The following is a 19,402-nucleotide window of genomic DNA, read 5'->3' on the forward strand; positions in this document are numbered from 1 at the left end:
CACGGGTGTGTCGACGTTCTGTTTGATTCAAGTACAAAGCCACTCTGGAAGACCTGACACGAGAACTCAGCCTGCCCACTGGATCCCTCACTCCTGAGCCACAGAGACTGGCCAGTGCCCTGCGGGTCCAGCTCACACCCACCCAGAACTGCCCTTGGTGTTGCCAGGCCCTGAGTGTGGGGGTGAGAAGGGAAGGCCAGGCTGGGTGCCCGACTGGAGCAGGGGAGGAGGATCTGGGGCAAAGGCAGTGGATCCTCAGCTCCACCCACGGCAGCAGGTCTCAGAGAGGACCGAGCACCAGAGGAGGACACAGCCCCCACCCAGGTTTTAGCCAGTGCAGACCTGACCACAGTCCGAAGCCCTATCAGCACGTGCCCTTGGCACCGAGAAAACAGATGCCTGGACGCAGACAAGGAGGACCACTCGGGTCCCACGTGCAGTACATTTACTTTCTCTTCCCTTTCCATTCAACATCTCCTGTATCCACCCCTCCATCCGGCCAATATTCAGTGACTGCCAGCTGTGCCCAGAACTATTCTAGGCATTCAAGAGATGACAGTGGGTGGAACAGGCAGAAATCTCTGCACTCCTGTAGCATCCATTCTAGTGGAGGAAACATGATAACTTTAAGGTCAGTCCAGGCCTCACACTTCAAAGCTTCCTGACGTACTCTTGCCCACCCCTTCCCTGTATCTGGGGCACTTGGGGGGACTCATGGGACAGGGCCAGGTCCTAATCACCTCTGTATCCCCCAGCACCTGGGAGTGAGTGGCAGGAACAAGGAACAGCACATGTTTGTTGAAACGTTAGAATTAAGAGTTTCAAATAGCTCTTCCTCATTCAGCTAGTCAAATGGTAGCACGGCTGGTTTTGCATCCGTCTCCTTGCTACAGCATTTAGAGTGGAAGACGTGTTCCTCCTACCCCGCCTTCTCCCCTTACTTGTTCTTTATACTGATCGGCATGGCGGCGTTCATCCTCAACCTGCATGAAGATTTCCTTCAGCTTCTTCTCGGTACGACGGACTAGTTTGTTGGCGGCTGCTCTTTCCCTATGAAAATGAAAATGATCAACACGTTAGTTTTCCCAATTCTTGAAATGAATATTTTTTTTAAGTCCTTTTCTCTGGAAGATGGCATATGTTAGAGTGCTTTCCGGGACCTCTGTATCATCGTGATCAATATGGCCCAGAAACTTTTCCCTTCTGGTCAAACTATGGATTACCTTTAATGTATTCTAATGCTGACAGGTAGAAAAACTGCATTATTCCTTCACACACAGATGTTAATCACTTTATTTAGTGATCTACCAAAGATCAAATGTTACATACAAGCTACCTGTCACTTATTTGAGTGTAGAGTTTTTGAAGACAAAAACCTTAGTTGGTTCTTCTAATCCCCTAACTTTTCAGCCTGGAAAACAAAACAAAGACTCAATATATTAGGCGAGTGTCTCAATTTAAAACTTAACTGGCTACGTATGAAGATGCTAGAGCAGCTGACACTGAAACAACGCCCCCATCCCTCCACGCTTCACGTAGGAGTCAAAGCACCATGTTTCTAGACAGGCCTCCACTGTCCCACATGAAGCAGAGGTAGCTTATTTGGAGGACTCCACTGAAAACAGAAAAAGTTCTTTTGTTCCTCCACAAATGTTATGCAAAAAGGATAGTGATGGAGTCAGCTGAAAGGGCGAGTCATGTTAATTACAACCAACGGCAAACAAACCCTTAACTGTTAAGAGTTGAGTGCAGGGGCAAGTCTGGGATGCCGGTTGGAGAGGATGTCAGGCTCTGAGCACAGACCCTGCATTTCTGGGCCCCAAGCTCCCCGACAGGAGGGTGAGCGGAAGGGCTGCTCTAGTTCTGGCAGTCTGTGATTGTATTCTAATAGATTTGTAAAGGCCTGCCAAAAGCTGTATTGTGCAACTCCTCATAAATTTCAGAACAGTTTACGACAACAGAATGGAAACTGTTGTTGAGCAGTCCCTTCCTCAGGGAGAAAAAAAAAGCTTGTCTTTTTGTCATATTGCATTCCTTCTCTGCCAACAAATTGTAGCATTTCACGTGATGCCACCAACTCGGGCAATCGACTTTGGGTAGAGATGTAAACTATGGCACCAGGAAGTCACGGGGCACAGTGTGATGGCAAGAGCTGACAGGTGAGCCCAGCGTACCCTGAGGGCTCACACCACCTTCTCTCTGGTTACATGTGTTCTTGTCATTCTTCCCCTGCCAAGGGAGCTCCCATGGGACAAGGGGCATGTCTGTGTCATCTCCGACTCACAGGCTAAACCTGGACCTGGTCTGTAGCAGAGACGCTGTGAAAACCTTTCTTTGGTTTACGGCAGCAAAAACCTCTTACTTGGCCTCCTGCTCAAGCTGCTCCTCCAACTGCCCAATCTTGGCTTCCAGGGCTGAGATGGTGGCCTTGAACTTGGACTTGACAGCGCCCTCCAGCTCCTGCAGCTTGGCCTTCAGCTCCTTGTTCTGCCGCTCCAGCTGCTGGCGCGCATTGTCGCTCTTCTGGGCGGCGCTGCGCTCGGCCGCCAGCTCTGCGTTCAGCGTGTCCACCTGGAGAGGAGATGGGTCAGTCAAGCGGGGGACGGCGCAGCCCTTCCTTGGGCGGCCGCCGCGTGCCCACCTGCAGCGTGGTCTTGCGGAAGCGGTCGTTGAGCAACTCCATGTTGCTCTGCTCCTCTTCAAGCTCCTCCTCCAGCTGCGCTATCCGTGCCTCCAGACGCCGCTTCTCATCCAGCAGCGCAGACCTGCCAGGCGAGGAGGCGACAGCTCAGAGCCGGTCTCCACGACACGGGAAACTCCCAGAGGGCACCTCCACCCACCCTGCTGCTAGAAGCCGAGCAGCATTCTTGACTTTTCCCTTTCCTCTGTTCCCACCCCAATCCGCCATGCCTAGCTGGTTACGCTTCCAAACACACCACCCACTGCTCTCCATCCCCAGGCCTACCACCCAGGCCAGGCCCATCATCTCTCGTCTGGACCGCTGTGTAGCCTTCCCGCTGACCGCCCTGCTGCCTTCCCTTCTCCAGCTCTTCTCGGCAGCCAGTGTCAGCTTTAAAAGTGCAAAACATCCTGGCATTCCCTAGCTTTTCTAGTGCACCGAGATCAAATGCCAGGTCCAAATGATGGCGTGCTAGAAAATGACCATGATGAATACTCAGTACAGTAATTAAATGGAGAAAGCAACCTCTTAATTGGAAAAAAAAAAAAAAAGGACTTTTAATGAAAAATGCATCCAGGGTAAGGTAAGTCTAAGGAATGTGCTTGTCAAACCTAATGAATCTGAAAGTGAGGACTTGCATTGCAAGGCTGGGCACCCTATGGAAACCAGGTTGGTTCTGAATGTCTTTCCTGCACACCTGTGTGGGCATGACTGGCACAGGGAGGTGTGACCTGCCGGGGTCATGCAGCCGGCCAGGGGCTGTGGCAGCCCAGAGGCTCAGCATCTCGTGCTCATCTTTCCAGACTTGGAACAGATGAGCAAACCAACTACTGACTCCTAGATGCCAACGACCCCCATGGCTGTCTCAGTGCCATGGGCATGCCCCAGGGGAATGGACCAGCGCCCACGAGGACGGGGGGCCACCACCGATTGTGAGATGCCTGCCCCTTCCCACCTGCTGCCAGGAGACTCACTTGCCAGAGGCGCTGTTGGCGATCTCATCCGCCAGCTCATCTCTCTCCTGCTCAGCGTGTCGGCGGGCTCGCTCAGATGAGGCAAGTTCCTGAATAAGTTGAGACCGTGATTGAAGCTCTGGCTGTTAACAGTTTCCTCAAGTGTGAAATCTGACACTGCCTGTAGCTGCTGCCACCTTGCTCAAGGCGCTAAGTGTGCCTCCAATTGCAGTCAGATTTGAGAAATCACCCATCAACTTCTCTGACGTTAGCCAGGTAGAATGGTGTCAAAGTATGACCACTTTGTCTGCCCAACTGAAGCAGTAAGATGGTCCAGTACCATATTAAACATGGATAGTGAAATTACACTAGGCTACAAAGATACTAAAATATATTTATCTGGTCTTAGAGAAATTTCAAGGGCAGATATATATTTTTAAACAAATGGATGAATAAGTAAACAAACAAACCTCCTGCAGTTGAAGGATTTCTGCTTCCAGACTCTTCAGTTTCTTTTCACTCTCTTTGGACTGAGCAAAAATCTCATCCCGGGATGCACGAGCTTCTTCTAATTCACGTTGGTAGTCCTTCATCTGAGCCTAAGATTAAATAGGAAGAAAGTTTTAGGGTAATGTCCATTCTTAGTTTTTAAACATATATTTTTCTCCAGATTATAATATATGCATTTATTGTAAATATAAAAGTATGTGGAAGTGACAGAAATAAGACAAGAAAACATTCAGGCCAATATCCCTTATGAATACAGATGTAAAAATCCTCAACAAAATAGTAACCAACTGAATCCATCAACATATTAAAAGAATTATACATTGTGTATATTTATATACCATTATACCCCACCATCCAAGTGGGATTTATCTGAGGAATGCAATGTTGATTTGATATCCCAAAATGAATTAACATAACTGTATGATCATCTCAGTAAATGCAGAAGAAGCATTTGACAAAATCTAATACCTTTTCAATATAAAAACACTCAATAAACTGAAGGAAACTCTGATAAAGGGCATCAGTGAAAAACTAACAGCTAGTATCATACTTAATGGTCAAAGACTGAATGCCTTTCTCTAAGATAAGCAATGAGACAGGGATGCCTGACCTCGCCCCTTCTGTGTAGCATTGTAATGGAGATCCTAGGCAAAGCAGTTAGGCCAAGACAAAGAAAGAAGAGACATTCAGATTGGAAAAGAAGAAATAAAACTAGCTCAATTTGCAGACGATATAACCTTATATATTGAAAATCTTAAGGAATCCACTAAAAAACGATTAGAACTAATAAACGAGTTCAGTGAGGCTGCAGCATACAGGATCGATATATAGTCAGCTCTCCGTACCTGTGAGTTCCACATCTGTGGATTCAACCGGCAGTGGATCAAAAATATTCAGGGGAAAAAATTCTCAGAAAGTTCCTAAAAGCAAAACTTGAATTTGCCACATGGGCAGCTATTTATATATCGTTCACCTTGTATTAGGTAGTATTATAAGTAATCTAGAGACGATTTAAAGTATACAAGAGGATATGCATAGGTTATATGCAAATAATACACCATTTTAGCAGGGTACTTAGGATGGGAAGGAGAGACCTTTTTTTCTTTTCCCCCCCTTATTTTGGCTGTGCTGCACGGCATGTGGGATCTTAGTTCCCTGACCAGGGATCGAACCTGTGCCCCCTGCAGTGGAAGCGCGGATGCCAGGGAAGTCCCAATACACCATTTTACATCAGGGACTTGAGCATCTGAGGATTTTGGTATCCATGGAGTAGGGGGGTCCTGGAACCAATCCCCCTCGGATACCAAAGGACAACTGTACAAAAATCAATTATATTTCTATATACTAACTATAAACATTCTAAATATTAACAAAGCAATTACACTTAGTGTCAAAAAGGATAAAATTTAGCTAAAGTATAAGACTTGTACACCAGAAACTATAAAATAAAGCATTGTTAAAAAAAAGAATAGCGAAATAAGTGGAATGATAGCCATGTACTGTTAAGATGGCAATACTCTCCAAGTTGATCTTCCAAGTCAACACAATATAAGAATCCAAGTGGGGGGCTTTGGGGGTTGGGGGGGGGAGGCAGAAATTGACAAGTTGATCCTAAATGGAATTGCAAGGAACCCAGAATACAGTCATGAAAAAGAAGAACAATGTTGGAGAAGTCAACAGAGCTACAGAGCTACAGTAATCAAGACTGTGTGGTACTGGTGGAAGGACAGACATAGAGATCAATGGAATAGAACTGAGAGTCCAGAAATAAACACAAGTCTCTGGTCAGCTGATTTTTGACAAGACTGCCAAGACAATTCAAGGGGGGAAAGACTAGTCTTTTTAACAAATGGTGCTGGGACAACTGGATATCCATCTCCGAAAGAATGAAATTGGGTTCATGTATCAAACCATATAACAAAACTTAACTCAAAATGGATTTAGAAAAAGAGCTAAAAATATAAAACTCTTAGGAGAAAACAGGACTGAATCTTCAGGACCTTGGATTAGGCAGTGGTTTCACAGAGGTAACAAAAACAGAAGAAACAAAAGAAAAGATAAATTGGACTCCATCAAAATTAACTTTTGTGCTGTAAACAATACCACTGAGGGAGTGAATAGATAATCTAGACAATGAAAGAAAATATTTGGAAACTGTGTATCTCCTAGGAAACATCCAGAATATATACAGAAATGTTACAACTCAATTACTGAAGACAACTCAAAAGCTTAGCAGAGGACTGAAAGACATTTTTTCCCACATATGATATTGGCTAATAAGCACATGTAAAGCTTTTCAACATCATTTGTCATTAGGGAAATGCAAATCAAAACCACAGTGAGGGACTTTACTGGTGGTGCAGTGCTTAAGAATCCACCTGCTAGGGCAGGGGACACGGGTTCGAGCCCTGGTCCGGGAAGACCCCACATGCTGCGGAGCAACAGCCCATGTGCCCCAACTACTTAGCTTGCGCTCTAGAGCCTGCGAGCCACAACTACTGAGCCTGCATGCCACAACTACTGAAGCCCGCGCACCTAGAGCCTGTGCTCCACAACAGAGAAGGCACCGCAATGAGAAGCCCGCGCACCGCGATGAAGAGTAGCCCCCGCTTGCCGCAACTAGAGAAAGCCCGTGCGCAGCAACGAGGACCCAACACAGCCAAAGATAAATAAATAAATTTATAAAAAAAAAAACAAACCACAATGAGATACCACTTCATACCCACTGGGATGGCTATAATTAAAAGATAGACAATAGCAATTGTTGGTAAGGATGTAGAGAAACTGGAATCCTCATACATAGCTGGTAGGAATGTAAAATGTTGCTGTGGAAAGAATGGGCAGTTCTCAAAACAGAATTACCGTACAACCTAGCAAAACACACATCCACACAAATATATGTGAATGTTCATAGCAGCAGTATTCATAGTAGCTAAAAAGTCAAAGTAACTCAAACGCCAACTGATGAATGGATTAATAAAAAAATATGGTATGTCCAAACGATGGAATATTATTTGGTAATAAAAAGAATGAAGTACTTATTTATGCTACAACATGGTGAACCTTGAAAACATGCTAAGTGAAAGAAGCTGGTCACAAAAAACCACATATTGTAGGATTCCATTTATATGACGTGTCCAGCATAGGCAAATCTATAGAGACAGAAAGTAGATTAGTGGTTGATCAATGTTGGATGTGGCAGAGATAGTGTGGAGTCACAGCTAATGGGCACAGGGTCTCTTTTAGAGGGAACCAAAGTGTCCAAAATGAGATAGCGGGTGATGCTCGCACAGCCCCTATGAATATTCTAAAAAACAGCAAAAACACTTTAAATGGGTAAATTGAATGGTGTGTGAATTATATCTCCATAAAGCTGTTAAAGTCATAGTAATATAATTTATATTCTTTGTAATTAGCTGGTCCAAGTAAAAACCTTTGTATTTAGCTTTTTAAAAAAGTGTAAGGAAGCAAATAAGTTACTCATGAAACTATTATCCAGAGATGACTTTTCCTTCTAAACTTTTTTTCTAAAAGTGTGTATCTACATGTCTATGTATCTTCCTGTGTCACTGCATACATATCCCCGTCATTTGAATGGCTGGCAGTCCACCTACATTTAGGTTATTTCCATTTTTGCCATCATAAATAACACTTCAGCTACACACATACAAAAGTGATGATTCAATCAGACGGAAAGGCTCACTGAAGCTCACGGCACCAGCGGAGGGAAGTCGACACTACTCTCCTCTCGGTGGCTTAGTGGCTGCATGTTTAGTTGAGCATCAGAGGCTGTTCAGAGCCCCAAAAGCTCACCCCACTGGTGACTCCACCCCGATCAGGCCAAGTGGGGCAAGCACTGGCCCATTGTAGACACTGGAGCTGCACACGTGCCATCTTTATGGCCTGTGGCCCCAACCCACAGCCGAGGCTGACGGCTGCACTGTGCTCTCTGCGGGGGTGACCTGGCAACCCTGAGCCTGCGGGCAAGATGGCAGGCTGGGTGCTGCCCAGAGCCCTCCTCCCCAGCTTCACGGGCTATGTCACGCTCGATCTAAGTAGGGCCAGATGACACCTACCACCACCAAAGACTGACGGCTGGCCGCACTGACCTGAAGTTTGCGGAGCTGCTTGATCACTTCATCCCTAGCTTTGTTTGCAGCCTCGATCTGCGCTTCCAGGTCCTTCAGGTCTATTTCCATTTTCTTCTTTGAAGCCACAGCAAGGGCCCGCTGTTTCCGCTCATCCTCCAGCTCAGCCTCCAGCTCCCGCACCTAATGGACCACATCGGGTTACGCTGGTCAGACCCGGTGCCCCACCCAGAGAACCGGCACATGAGGGCTCGGGTTACTCTGGAGAGGTGCCGTCTTCCACTGGGCAGTTATTACTGTTATTAGCAGTTAATTTGTACAGAGAGATCTTTAACCACCACCACTGGTACAAACCATTTCCACTGACCACAGCAAAGGCACGTAAGGAGGCAGAGCTCATGGTCTCAGTGATGCAACGAGACTGGCCCATGTGCCCGGAGCAGAGGTCTCGGGCCAGCACCTTGCGGGTGGGCCAGCACCCCGTGGGCAAGCCAGCCAGGATGCAGACCCTCCAGCCCCAGTCAGGCCTTCAGGTGACACACCCTGCTAAGTCCATTCTGAATTCCCGACCCACAGAAACTCAGTTAATGTGTGTTGTTTTAAGTCACTAAGTTTGAGGTAATTTGTTATCTAGCAATAAATGACTAATAAAATATTAGTAGACTGCAAATAACAAAGCAAAATTAAATATATCTCAGATCCAAGACTTGATACCATGAATTCCAAGGGACTGAGAAAATATCCAAAATTAATTTTTAAAGTAAACTTTTAAATTAGAAGTTTAACATGCACTCAGGAAAGTATATAAATCATTAAGTGCCCAAGCAACTTCTTAAAATTAAAAAAATGGGGCTTCCCTGGTGGCGCAGTGGTTGAGAATCCGCCTGCCAATACAGGGGACACGGGTTCGAGCCCTGGTCTGGGAAGATCCCACATGCCACGGAGCAACTGGGCCCGTGAGCCACAACTACTGAGCCTGCGTGTCTGGAGCCTGTGCTCCGCAACAAGAGAGGCCGCGATAGTGAGAGGCCCACGCACTGCAATGAAGAGTGGCCCCCACTTGCCACAACTAGAGAAAGCCCTAGCACAGAAACGAAGACCCAACACAGCCAAAAATAAATAAATAAATAAATAAATAAATAAATTAAAAAAAAAAAAATTAAAAAAATGTAAATACCTAGAGTTTTCCCTTTAAAGAGTGGCTTAATGAGGACGTGTGATCTGACCTTCGGAATACTCTGAATCACCTTGTCAGGTACATACTGATTCTTCCCTTTATCGATACTCATAAGACTCACAGAACTTGAACCTGACTACATATCCCTGGAGATTCCACTAAGGGCTTTTCAGTGGATATCCTGGCTTGTAAGTAGCAGTGATATTATCTGAGAAACAGGAAATCAAAACCAGTTGTATTACACTTTAAAGAATTATCAAATGACCAAATAAATTTCCTCCAGCTAATATGTTCCAATGTGAATGAATAAGATATTGACCCAAAACTGGGCTTTGAGAACAAACCGGTCCCTGTCCCGGGGGCCGCTCTTCCATGACCCACCTGTTTAACGAGGAGCCGCTTCTTCTCCTCGTTCTGCTCATCTCTGGCCTGCAAGTCCCTCTCGAACTGGGCCTTCATGGCCTGCATGTTGACCTCCAGGCGAAGCTTGGCGTCTTCCGTAGCCTGAAGCTCATCTTCCAGCTCTTCCAGCTGGGTCCTCATTTCCTCCACCTGCTGCTCTAGGGCCCGTTTGGATTTTTCAAGTTCATGAACCTAGACCACGGGAAGCACAGGGAGGGGATGACTCTTGGTGGAGGGACAAGCGAGGACAGCAGTTCCTGTTTTATAGGCACCCCTCCCCCACATGCATCCTTCCCTCCCACTGCAGCTGCGCCAGTCCTCATTTCAGAGCGCGCCACCTGAATGACAGGCCTGATTTCTTCATTCACTTGTGCTCTGGAGTCGATCAGTTACTGTCCCATGACCTTGAAGCCGAGAGATCTTTAAAAGCGGTGAACAATAAAAAAGAGCATGGTGTCAGGGGAATTGCCTGTTGATTGGCCATTGGCCTGAGGTGTGTGTCTAACATAGTACATCCCTCTTGCTGTGGAAAAGGTCATTTGTATTGAAAATGCACATGTGGAGACTTACATACTAGGTGTGTGAGGCCCGCAAAGCAGGGTACAGTGTAAAGGAGGTTTGACCTTTCTCCGCGCAAAGATCCCCACCACACGTGTTTACTGAGTTCTCGGTGCCGAGCGCGGTGCTCGGTGCTCCCCCTTCACGTCCCCTCTGATCCTGGAGACAATCCTGAGGCAGGTGTGTGCAGGTGCTATTATTATGTGTCCCTTTGGGGTTCACTGCCATGTCAGTTCTCACGTGGGCAGGAGAAGCCTTACAGCGTGAGGAAGGCCTGTGTCTCTTAGTGTCCGGCACTTCACAGGCACAAAGGAAATGCTCGTGGAATGAATGTGGGACTGTCGTTTGTTCTAAAGAAAACTAATATGGAACAAGAAAATGGAATCAGTGGTGGAATTCTCTCTCTACATTTTACTATGTACTCCTGGCCATTTCTACTCTAGGAGGCCTCTTCTTGTCCACGGGGCCGGTCCCCAGGCTGTAGGAGACTCAGCAGGAAGGTAGGACAGTCCTTCCTCCCTTATGATGTGGCCAGAGAGGCCGTGTCCCAGGAAAATGAGCTTTTATCTTTAGAGAGGACTTTATGCTTTTCAGGGCACAGCTGCAGCAGCTTCATGAAACAGGCAAGTATCACGTCCATTTGACAGAAGAGGAAACTTAGGCTTAGACAGGTTAAATGGGAGCTTGGGGGAGAGTCAAGCCCCGAACCTGTTCTGACCCCCAGGCCTGGGTCCCCGTCACTATCCTCAACACCTTGTACACTAGGGGAGGGAGGTAGGGTAAATAAAAATCACAGCAGCTCTTGGGGAAGGCGTGTGCAGTGGGAGGACAAGGGGGTCCCACCTGGTTCCTCCTCTCCAGCTTCCCCACTCGCTGCAGGAGACAGATCCCACTACCCTCAATCTGAGGGGACTTCAGGTACTTGCGTTTGATAACCACCTGAGACTCAGGAACAGAGAAACCCTTCATTAAAAGGACCCCTGCCAGGATGCAGCTTAGGGCGGGGAGGGCCCGTGAAAGCGACAAGAACTCCCCGCCTGGCTTTGGCACAGGTAACCGAGAACAGACTGCAGAAAACCTGATGGCTTATCCTGGGAGTCTTTAACCCCCTATTTATATACCGGCCAAGACACTCCTAGTCCGCTTCACTGTAGGGCTGGGCCTTCCCAGAGTCGCCTGCCTGCCCTGAAGGCACCGGTCCCCGGGACACTCACGTTCTTGCCCACGTCGTCCTTGGAGCTCATCAGGTCCTCCATGTCTGCCCGCAGCTGCTTGTTCTGCCGCTCAGACTCTTCCTTGGCCTCCAGGGCCTCCTCAAGGGCGCGGGCCAGGGACAGGGCTTTGGTTTCCTTCTCTCTGGCCTCTGCTTCGGCCCGGTCTCGCTCTTCCGCGTAGCGGGCAGAGACGTTCTTCTCTTCTGCTAACAGCTACACGGGATGGCGTTGGGAAACAGCAAAAATCGATTACAGAAGCAACACAGACTCCTCTCATTTGCTACGTGCCTGAATTACTGCTAAGAATATCAGGGGTGTTCTCCTGTCTCCTTCTTTATGCTGGTCTGCTTTTTCCAATTTTGCTATAAATATATATTGCTCTTAAGTAAGAAAGGATTATTTTAAGCTGAAATGACAAAGGCGAGGGCTTTGCCAGGCGGAAACACGTGTGGCGCTGGCCCTGGAGCCCAGGGGTGGGGAGCGCTGGGCACTCACCTGATCGAACTTCTTCTGCTTCTTTTCCAAGTTGGAGACGATCTGGCGCTGGTGGTCCAGGTCCACCAGCAGGTCATCGAGCTCCTGCTGCAGGCGGTTCTTGGTCTTCTCCAGCTTGTCGTAGGCCAGGGCCTTCTCCTCCAGGCGCTGGCTCAATGCTTCCACGTCTTTAAGGAGCTTCTTCTTGGCTTCTTCCAAACTTTCAATTGTCCCCAGGTCATCATCTACTTTCTTCTTGGTATCTGTCAACTGAGGGGAAAAAAGATCACTATTAAAGAACTCAACTGGATTTCACAATTGAGGAATAAAGATAAAACTTGTTTTCAATATTCTGTCAGAAGAAATAATATAAAGCAATACTATGTGTTTCTGAGCAAATGAATCTTAGACCATAAATTTCTTCACTGATCATCTATAAAAGGATGACTGGATTGGAATTTACATAGTTGACACAGTCTGAGGGTCTTTACCTTGCTCCCAACAAGACCCAATTAACTGTCCCAAATGGAGCTGAAACCACCCAGCAGGGCAGGGACGTTAGCTGCTAAACACACACATTGAGGCCACACAGCGTCCCAAGTGGATCACGCACCTGGGCCTGCAGGGCCAGCACCTGCTTTTCCAGGTTCTTCCTGGCCTCCTCCTCCTCCTCCTGCTGCTCCTGAAGGCTGTTCTTCTCCTCCTCCAGCTGCCGGATCCGACTGCTCAGGTTCAGTTTCTGGCGTGTCTCTTCCTGAAGAAGCTCCTGTTTATTTTTATAAACGGTCAGTACTTAGGTTATGGTAATCACCCAAACCACAATGCCTCTGCTAAAAAAAACAAGAGTCTCAGTGTGTGAGAAATACCCAGTGATGTTAACAAACAAGTGATTTTAAAACACACCTGATCATCTAACAAGTGCCCTTAATACAATATTGCTTTAAAGTTGTTCACGAGGGAATTCCCTGGCAGTCCAATGGTTAGGACTCCGCGCTTTCACTGCCGAGGGCGCGGGTTCAATCCCTGGTCAGGGAACCAAGATCCCGCAAGCCATGCAGTGTGGCCAAAAAACCAAAAACAAACTTGTTCACGAGCAATGGCAGCGTCACCCCCCCAGGGGCCCAGGCCAGGGACCTGCGAGCTTCCCTTTTCCCACATCTTTTATCACTCCTGGAATCCTTTCCTGTTTCTCTCAGGTCAGCGTTAATGAACAAAAACCATGAGAAAATGTCTAAAATGGCCAGTAATGCACGAATGTATAACAGGACCGCTGCCTGGTGAACCACACCCCAGGCAGCGCCCGGCCAGACAGCAAGAGCCACCTCCCAGGCACCCACATGCCTGCCAGACACAGGAACTGCAGGCTCTAGATATGAGCTCAAAGGTGAGTTCCTGAGCATCAGGGCTGGTTTTGGTGCAAGATGGTTGAAAATAAACGTAGAGCAGAATGGCTTCCCTGGTGGCGCAGTGGTTAAGAATCTGCCTGCCCATGCAGGGGACACGGGTTCGAGCCCTGGTCCGGGAAGATCCCACATGCCACGGAGCAACTAAGCCCGTGCGCCACAACTACCGAGCCTGCGCTCTAGAGCCCGCGAGACACAACTACTGAAGCCCGTGCACCTAGAGCCTGTGCTCTGCAGCAAGAGAAGCCACCGTGATGAGAAGCCCCGCGCACTGCAATGAAGAGTAGCCCCCGCTCACCGCAACTAGAGAAAGCCCGCGCGCAGCAATGAAGACCCAACACGGCCAAAAATAAATAAATAAATAAATTTATATAAAGAAAAAAAAGTAGAGCAGAAAATCAGAGGTGATAAGAGGGCAGTTCTGGGAATAGCATGTTTCACCAACTTACAGATCACAGAAACAGCAAAGTTACTATTAACGCCCCACCCCTGGGGGAATACCTGTGTGTCCTGGAGTTGAGACTCAAGACCAGCTGCGTCCTTGGCAAACTTAATACCCTTTTTCTCTGCTTCTTCTAGAAGAGTTGAGACATTATCCAATTCATTCTGCAAGGAGGAGTGAAAGGTTATGACTCACTTCAGCAGTAGGCAGAGAGAAACGAGTGGTGGCTCTGGACCCTAAATGCACATGAAGCGAGCATGTCGCGGGGAGGAGGGGCCGGCCTCAGCTACGGAGGGCTCACCGCCGAGAGTCTACCGCCCGCACGAGCAGGCCCGGAGCCGGCCACCGCAGACAGCCTCCCCTACCACCCGGCCAGGGACGCTTCGGACGGCACAGCCCGCACGTGGAGGGCGTTCTCCTAACTGGCTTGCTCTCTTGTGTTGCAGCGTCAAGAGACAAAAATTATACCAAAGCCTCTCAAAGAGTGGCTGCTTTCCTATGAGAGGAGGCTCAAGACCAGCAGGTGGTTTATTTTAACCCTTTTTCACACGAAGATGCACTGTCCATATGCTGGGGGGAGGTGGGTAGGGGGCGCAAGTATAATTCATTTTCTTAGAGAACTTGAAAACTTTATCACACAGATTCAAAGAAGTTTAAATTCTAAGAGTCACAGCCCACAGTTCTTTTTAAGCTGAAAGAAAATCTGGTATGATATATTTATCATGAATATGTAGCCATTTCTTATGGTCGGATTTTATGAATAACGTGGTGAAAACATTTTTTTCTTTTTTGTGTTTAATTAATGATAGCTCTAAAATACCTCCCCCCAGAAACCCCCGTGGCTTAAGACCTTCTGTGTTTTTTGTGGGGCCAGCAGGTCTTAGGCAAGAGGGACAGGAGTCGCCCTTCGTCCTAGTCTGTCCTCTAGTCACGTGAGCAAAGGCAAGGCACACGGAGGACGTTTCTATACTTGAAACTCAAGCTGATGGCGTTTGTTTTTCCTCATTTTAGCAACGCCCTTCAGAGATCCCCCCCTTCGTCAGTCTTGGCAGCAGTGGGGCGGGGAGGGCTGTGGACTCAGCAGAGCCCAGAGGCAGGCGAGCTTCTCACGTCCTCGTCCACCAGACTCACCCGGGGGGCGCTGTGAGCTTCAAGTGGGAGGACAACACAAGGAGCCTCATGTGGACCTGGGGCAGCCCGGGCGCCCCCAGTGTCAGTCCCCTCCCCCCCAACCCCGCCAGACACTGGGGGCAACGTCAAGGCTGTTCAGGCCTACCTGTAACTTGTTCGCTTTCTCGGCCAGTTCCACCCTGAGTCTGTCTCCTTCCGAGACCTTGGCGTGGAGCTCCTGGACTTGGGCGTCCAGCTTCTTCCGCTTGTGCTCAGACTCGGCCTTGACCTGCTGCAGCACCTTCACCTCGCACGCCAGCTCCTTGTTGTCTGTCTCCAGGCCCTGCTTGTTCTTCTCCAGATTTGCTTTGAACTAGGAGAGAGGAGGGAAAAAGAGTTCACTAGCAGTTTTACAACAGGGGACGCAAAGGGCATGGCTTTGGGATCCAGAGAACCGTGCTGACACGGAGTGAAGCTGCAGTCGACATCTGTTGCATAAATGAAGGAAGACACCTGCTGTTCGCGGAGCGTGAAGACTTCTGTGGGTGGGGCACCCCTGTACACACCGCTCAGGGCAGCAGATACAGTCTGGGGGTGGGGGGGCGCTGGCAGCAGTGCGGGGAGCCAGCACGTGAGATACGGAAGCGGGAACGACGTGTGCGGTGTCTGAGGCAGACGGGGGGCAGGAGGGACGGGGGCAGGAGGGGCGGGGCACCAGGAACACTTGAAGGGCCGGGCGACTTCCGGGCAGCAGGTGAGCGAGAGCAGACTTCCAGCTGCTGAAGGTTTAGAGCTAAGTCATCAGGAGGAAGAGGGTTATCGGTGAGAGGAATATGTGATTCTAAAATAACATCAAGGGCGCCTGGCTCTCCCAGGCCAGCAGTGTGCTTTCAGAGAGCAGCCGCCGCGGGGGCATCTGGCCGCCCGCGCTGCCCACCGACACGTCCTACCCGCTTCGCCTGCTCCAGCTGCTCCGAGAGCTCCTCCAGGGCGGTCGCGTGCCTCTGCCTCATGTCCTGGATCTGAGCCTCGTGGTTCTTCGTTTCCTCCTCAAGAGCCTTCTTCAGCTCTGCCACTTCTTGTTCACGTTTGGTGCTAGAGAAACATAATTTTAGAGGAAGAAGCTCAGAATTAGTTGAATGACTAAATTAAATGCACATTTTTAAAGTTCTGCTTTTGTTTGAAACATGGCATGGATTCCAGGAGGCTGGCGTGTCTGTTACTGTGGTAGCGGGAAGCCTTCCAGAACCAGCACGACCCCCATTCCACATGCGACTTACAGTTGAGACACGGTGTAATGTCCCTAAGGGTCTTCGGACGTTTGGGGCAGCCTGGGTGCATCACAGGCCAGGCGCTGCTTAACACAAGGTGCCAAAATGCCTGCCACAGCACCAGCTGGCATTTCAATAAAACCGGAAGAGGGTAAATCCCCAAAAGCGCTGGTAAAGGCTCATCAGGCAGGACACTGCACCCCGACAAAAGTGGGGTCGAGCACCACCTTTAATTTAAGCGCACAGCTTAATGCTGAAACCAGTTAAGGTAAATACCACTCCTGCTGAGAGCTGCCGTAACACCGAGAGCTTAGAGAGCAGTAACTTTCCAATCATCCTGAAGCACAACTCTGGCAAACTTGCTCTAAAACCCGTAGCCAGTTAGAACAGTGACATATATGCTGATTGCTGTGTGGGCGCACTTTCCTCTCTTTACAAGGAAGCGAAATCTAGGGGCTGCGACTAGCTGCGGCAAAGAGAAAAGGGGCCCAGGTGGCTGCTAGCTCCGGGGTGGCAGGTCACCAGACGAAGGGAGCCGCCGGCGTCGCGGTGGTGCAGCCGGGCTCGGCCACACGTTCGCTGGAGGCGAAAGGCGTGCGGGGGTCTGGCCTTGGCCTCTGCCAGCTTCCGTGCGGAGGCAGGGGTGGGTGCTGGCGGTGGGGGAGGGGCACCAGCATCCAAGCATCAGCCCAGCAAGACAGGCTCCATCGAGGCTACTTCAGTCCACCCCCCATCTACCAGATGGCAACACCATTTCCCCTGACGCACCGGAACTGCAGGCCGTCCGACCCCTTCACCAGCAGAAGCAGGGAGTGCTGTGTTGGAGCACATCCACGGTTTTAACAAATATGCACATACTGGACTTCCCTGGCGGTCTGCTGGGTAAGACTCCATGCTTCCAATGCATGGAGGGTGGGTTTGATCCCTGGTCGGGGAACTAAGATCCTGCAAGCCGTGCAGTGTGGCAAAAAAAAAAAAAAAAAAAAAAAAAAAGGGGCATATCATTGGTACTTTCTTTTTTTTTAAACAAGATTTGAAGGGAAGAAGTGAGCAGAATCTTTTTTTCTACCGTGGTTGAAAGCCCAGCTGAGAATGGCTATTTCAACCAAGTCTAATCATTAGACTGTGGGTTCCAGCCCACAGTTCAGTGGTTTCCAGATATTTTAAAAGCAGGTATTTTAAAGACAAGGCCAGGACTTAAAACTGCTAAAAGCAGAGCTGCTCTGTGGAGGCGGGTAGGAGCCCCTAGCCCCACTGGCTCAGGTGGCTCTGCGGGGAAACACCCTTCCGTTGCCGGGAGGCCCTGCGTGCTCGCGGGCAAAGTCCCTGGCACGTTACCAGGCTCACCTCCTCCATTTCTTCAGCACTGCGCTCCGGACACCCACCGTCTGACCTCACCTGGCGGCTCGGCACGGCTTCTCTCCACGCCCAGCACCCGACGGGCACGCGCCCCTACCCACCTGCCTCTGTAAATGACCCCTACTGCGCTCGCCTTACTGCAGGCTCTCCCTGAGCCCCCTTCTCGGGGGCAGGCTCCCCTTCCCACCACTCACAGCCTGGGACAGGCGGCAGGGGTGTGGGTGTGTGCGCACGTGCGAGCATGTGCACGGCCAGGTCTACCCGCCAAGGTAGCCTGGGGATTCCTGGGCTGGCCTCACGCGGCCGGCAGCTTGGTCTTGAGGGGGGAGGAGCCGGTCAGGAGGAGGCCAGCAGGGGCCTCAGGCAGCCCACCTGCCCACCGCTAGCTGCGCGCGCTCTCCCGGGGCTTCCCGTGAGTCGTGTCTGGCTGCGCTCGGCGGCTGGCCCATCTGTTACGTGGGTACCTGCACTCACCCGTCCTTTTGTCTCTGTGGACACGGGCCTCCTTCTCGTCTGTTTCCGCACCACTGTTCATCAGACCAATTGCTGCAGCCAGCAGATGCCCAAACACCCCCATCTCCTCCCGTTTCTGTGTCTGTCCCCTCTAGCCCTCTGGCCCCTGCGCCCCCCTTACTTGGTTCAGGTGTAACTCTCCCTCCAGCCCCGTGTGCGCACCTGGGGCTCTTCTGATCACACCTCCCTCTGCGCACCTGGCTGTGGTGCATCCACCTGCCCTGCGCTTTCTACCTACAGGCCGGTTGGTTTCTAACCACCGAGATTTTGTTACCGTTCCACCTGCCACTGTTTCCAGGAGGGAGAGAGGATGCTCCAAGTGACAGCATACAGGAAAACACCGCCCTCCCCGAGGACGAGCATCTCTGCCCTGGCCCCACTTACCGCAGCTCCTGCTGAGCTGCCGTGGTGTCCAGCGTGTCCTCAAGCTCTGTCTTCAGAGCTTCCAGCTCCTCACTCAAGTCCCTCTTCTGCTTTTCCGCCTTGTTCCGCGAAGCCTTCTCGGATTCAAAGTCTTCCTGCAGCTCAGCAAGCTGGGCTTGCAGCTCTCGCACGACTTTAAGCGCGTTGTTCTTGTGCAGCGTCTCGTCGTCACCCCTGCGGAGACACCCGGGCACGGGAAGCGCTCAGAGCCGGCGCCCAGGGGCTCTTCCCACGAGGAGACCCTGAGACACCACCCCCAGCCCACGGCCCACGGCTTGGAGGCCCGGAGCTGGTATCAGGACGGAGTCTGGGTCCTGTCCAAAAGGCTAATAAAGTTCTCTGTGAAAAGGGAGGACCATCTCACTTTAAGGATTATAATATTTAAAAATTCCCTCTCAAGCAAATGTTCTTCTAGTTAAAACACTGCTCAAGGTAGCGGTCTTGTCCGTCAGATTGGTTCCAGCCCACAGCGAATCTGCAAATTCAGAGAAGTTCTTGGAACAAAGTGGAAGCAGACCCACCACCTTCACACCCTCCACTCTACGCTTTCTCTATCCTCTGGTGCGTCTTTCTGCTCACGTGTGGTTTAATGTGGGTGGACGTTCTGACCGGGGACAGGTGGGAAGTGTGGGGTGAGGGAGGGGAAGCTGACACGTGGGAGCAAATGGAGAATTTCAGTTCTGGGCTGCGGCCCTCACGTCTGTAAGTGGCCAAAGAAAGACTAACAGTGACGGAGGCGGAGAAGAATTTCTGTTATAAGATTTTCTTGATTGTAATAAATTATAAATTAAACTGAGTCCTATGACCATGTAGCCAAATAGTTAT

The 19,402-nt window shown here is 49.8% G+C and overlaps 1 protein-coding gene across 7 annotated transcripts in view; it reads right to left on the reverse strand.

The window, feature by feature from the left end:
• Window positions 1-19,402, reverse strand: part of MYH10 (myosin heavy chain 10) — a 138,186-nt gene that overhangs the window by 3,079 nt on the left and 115,705 nt on the right. For all 7 annotated transcript variants that reach the window (XR_014257454.1, XM_082441329.1, XM_082441330.1 and 4 more), the window contains exons 26-39: window positions 18,539-18,751; window positions 15,962-16,106; window positions 15,178-15,384; window positions 13,961-14,065; window positions 12,670-12,822; window positions 12,078-12,326; window positions 11,583-11,795; window positions 9,790-10,002; window positions 8,253-8,414; window positions 4,104-4,232; window positions 3,655-3,743; window positions 2,642-2,765; window positions 2,363-2,571; window positions 942-1,050 (exon numbers count right to left, since the gene is read on the reverse strand). Coding sequence is in view for 6 of the 7 variants with exons in the window: in XM_082441329.1 (XP_082297455.1) it covers window positions 942-1,050; window positions 2,363-2,571; window positions 2,642-2,765; window positions 3,655-3,743; window positions 4,104-4,232; window positions 8,253-8,414; window positions 9,790-10,002; window positions 11,583-11,795; window positions 12,078-12,326; window positions 12,670-12,822; window positions 13,961-14,065; window positions 15,178-15,384; window positions 15,962-16,106; window positions 18,539-18,751 (2,320 nt within the window). In the remaining variant the exon portion in view is untranslated. The remainder of the gene's footprint in view (window positions 1-941; window positions 1,051-2,362; window positions 2,572-2,641; window positions 2,766-3,654; window positions 3,744-4,103; window positions 4,233-8,252; window positions 8,415-9,789; window positions 10,003-11,582; window positions 11,796-12,077; window positions 12,327-12,669; window positions 12,823-13,960; window positions 14,066-15,177; window positions 15,385-15,961; window positions 16,107-18,538; window positions 18,752-19,402) is intronic.

This window comes from Balaenoptera physalus (genome assembly GCF_965194825.1).
Source record: "Balaenoptera physalus genome assembly, chromosome: 20".
Lineage (NCBI taxonomy): Eukaryota > Metazoa > Chordata > Mammalia > Artiodactyla > Balaenopteridae > Balaenoptera > Balaenoptera physalus.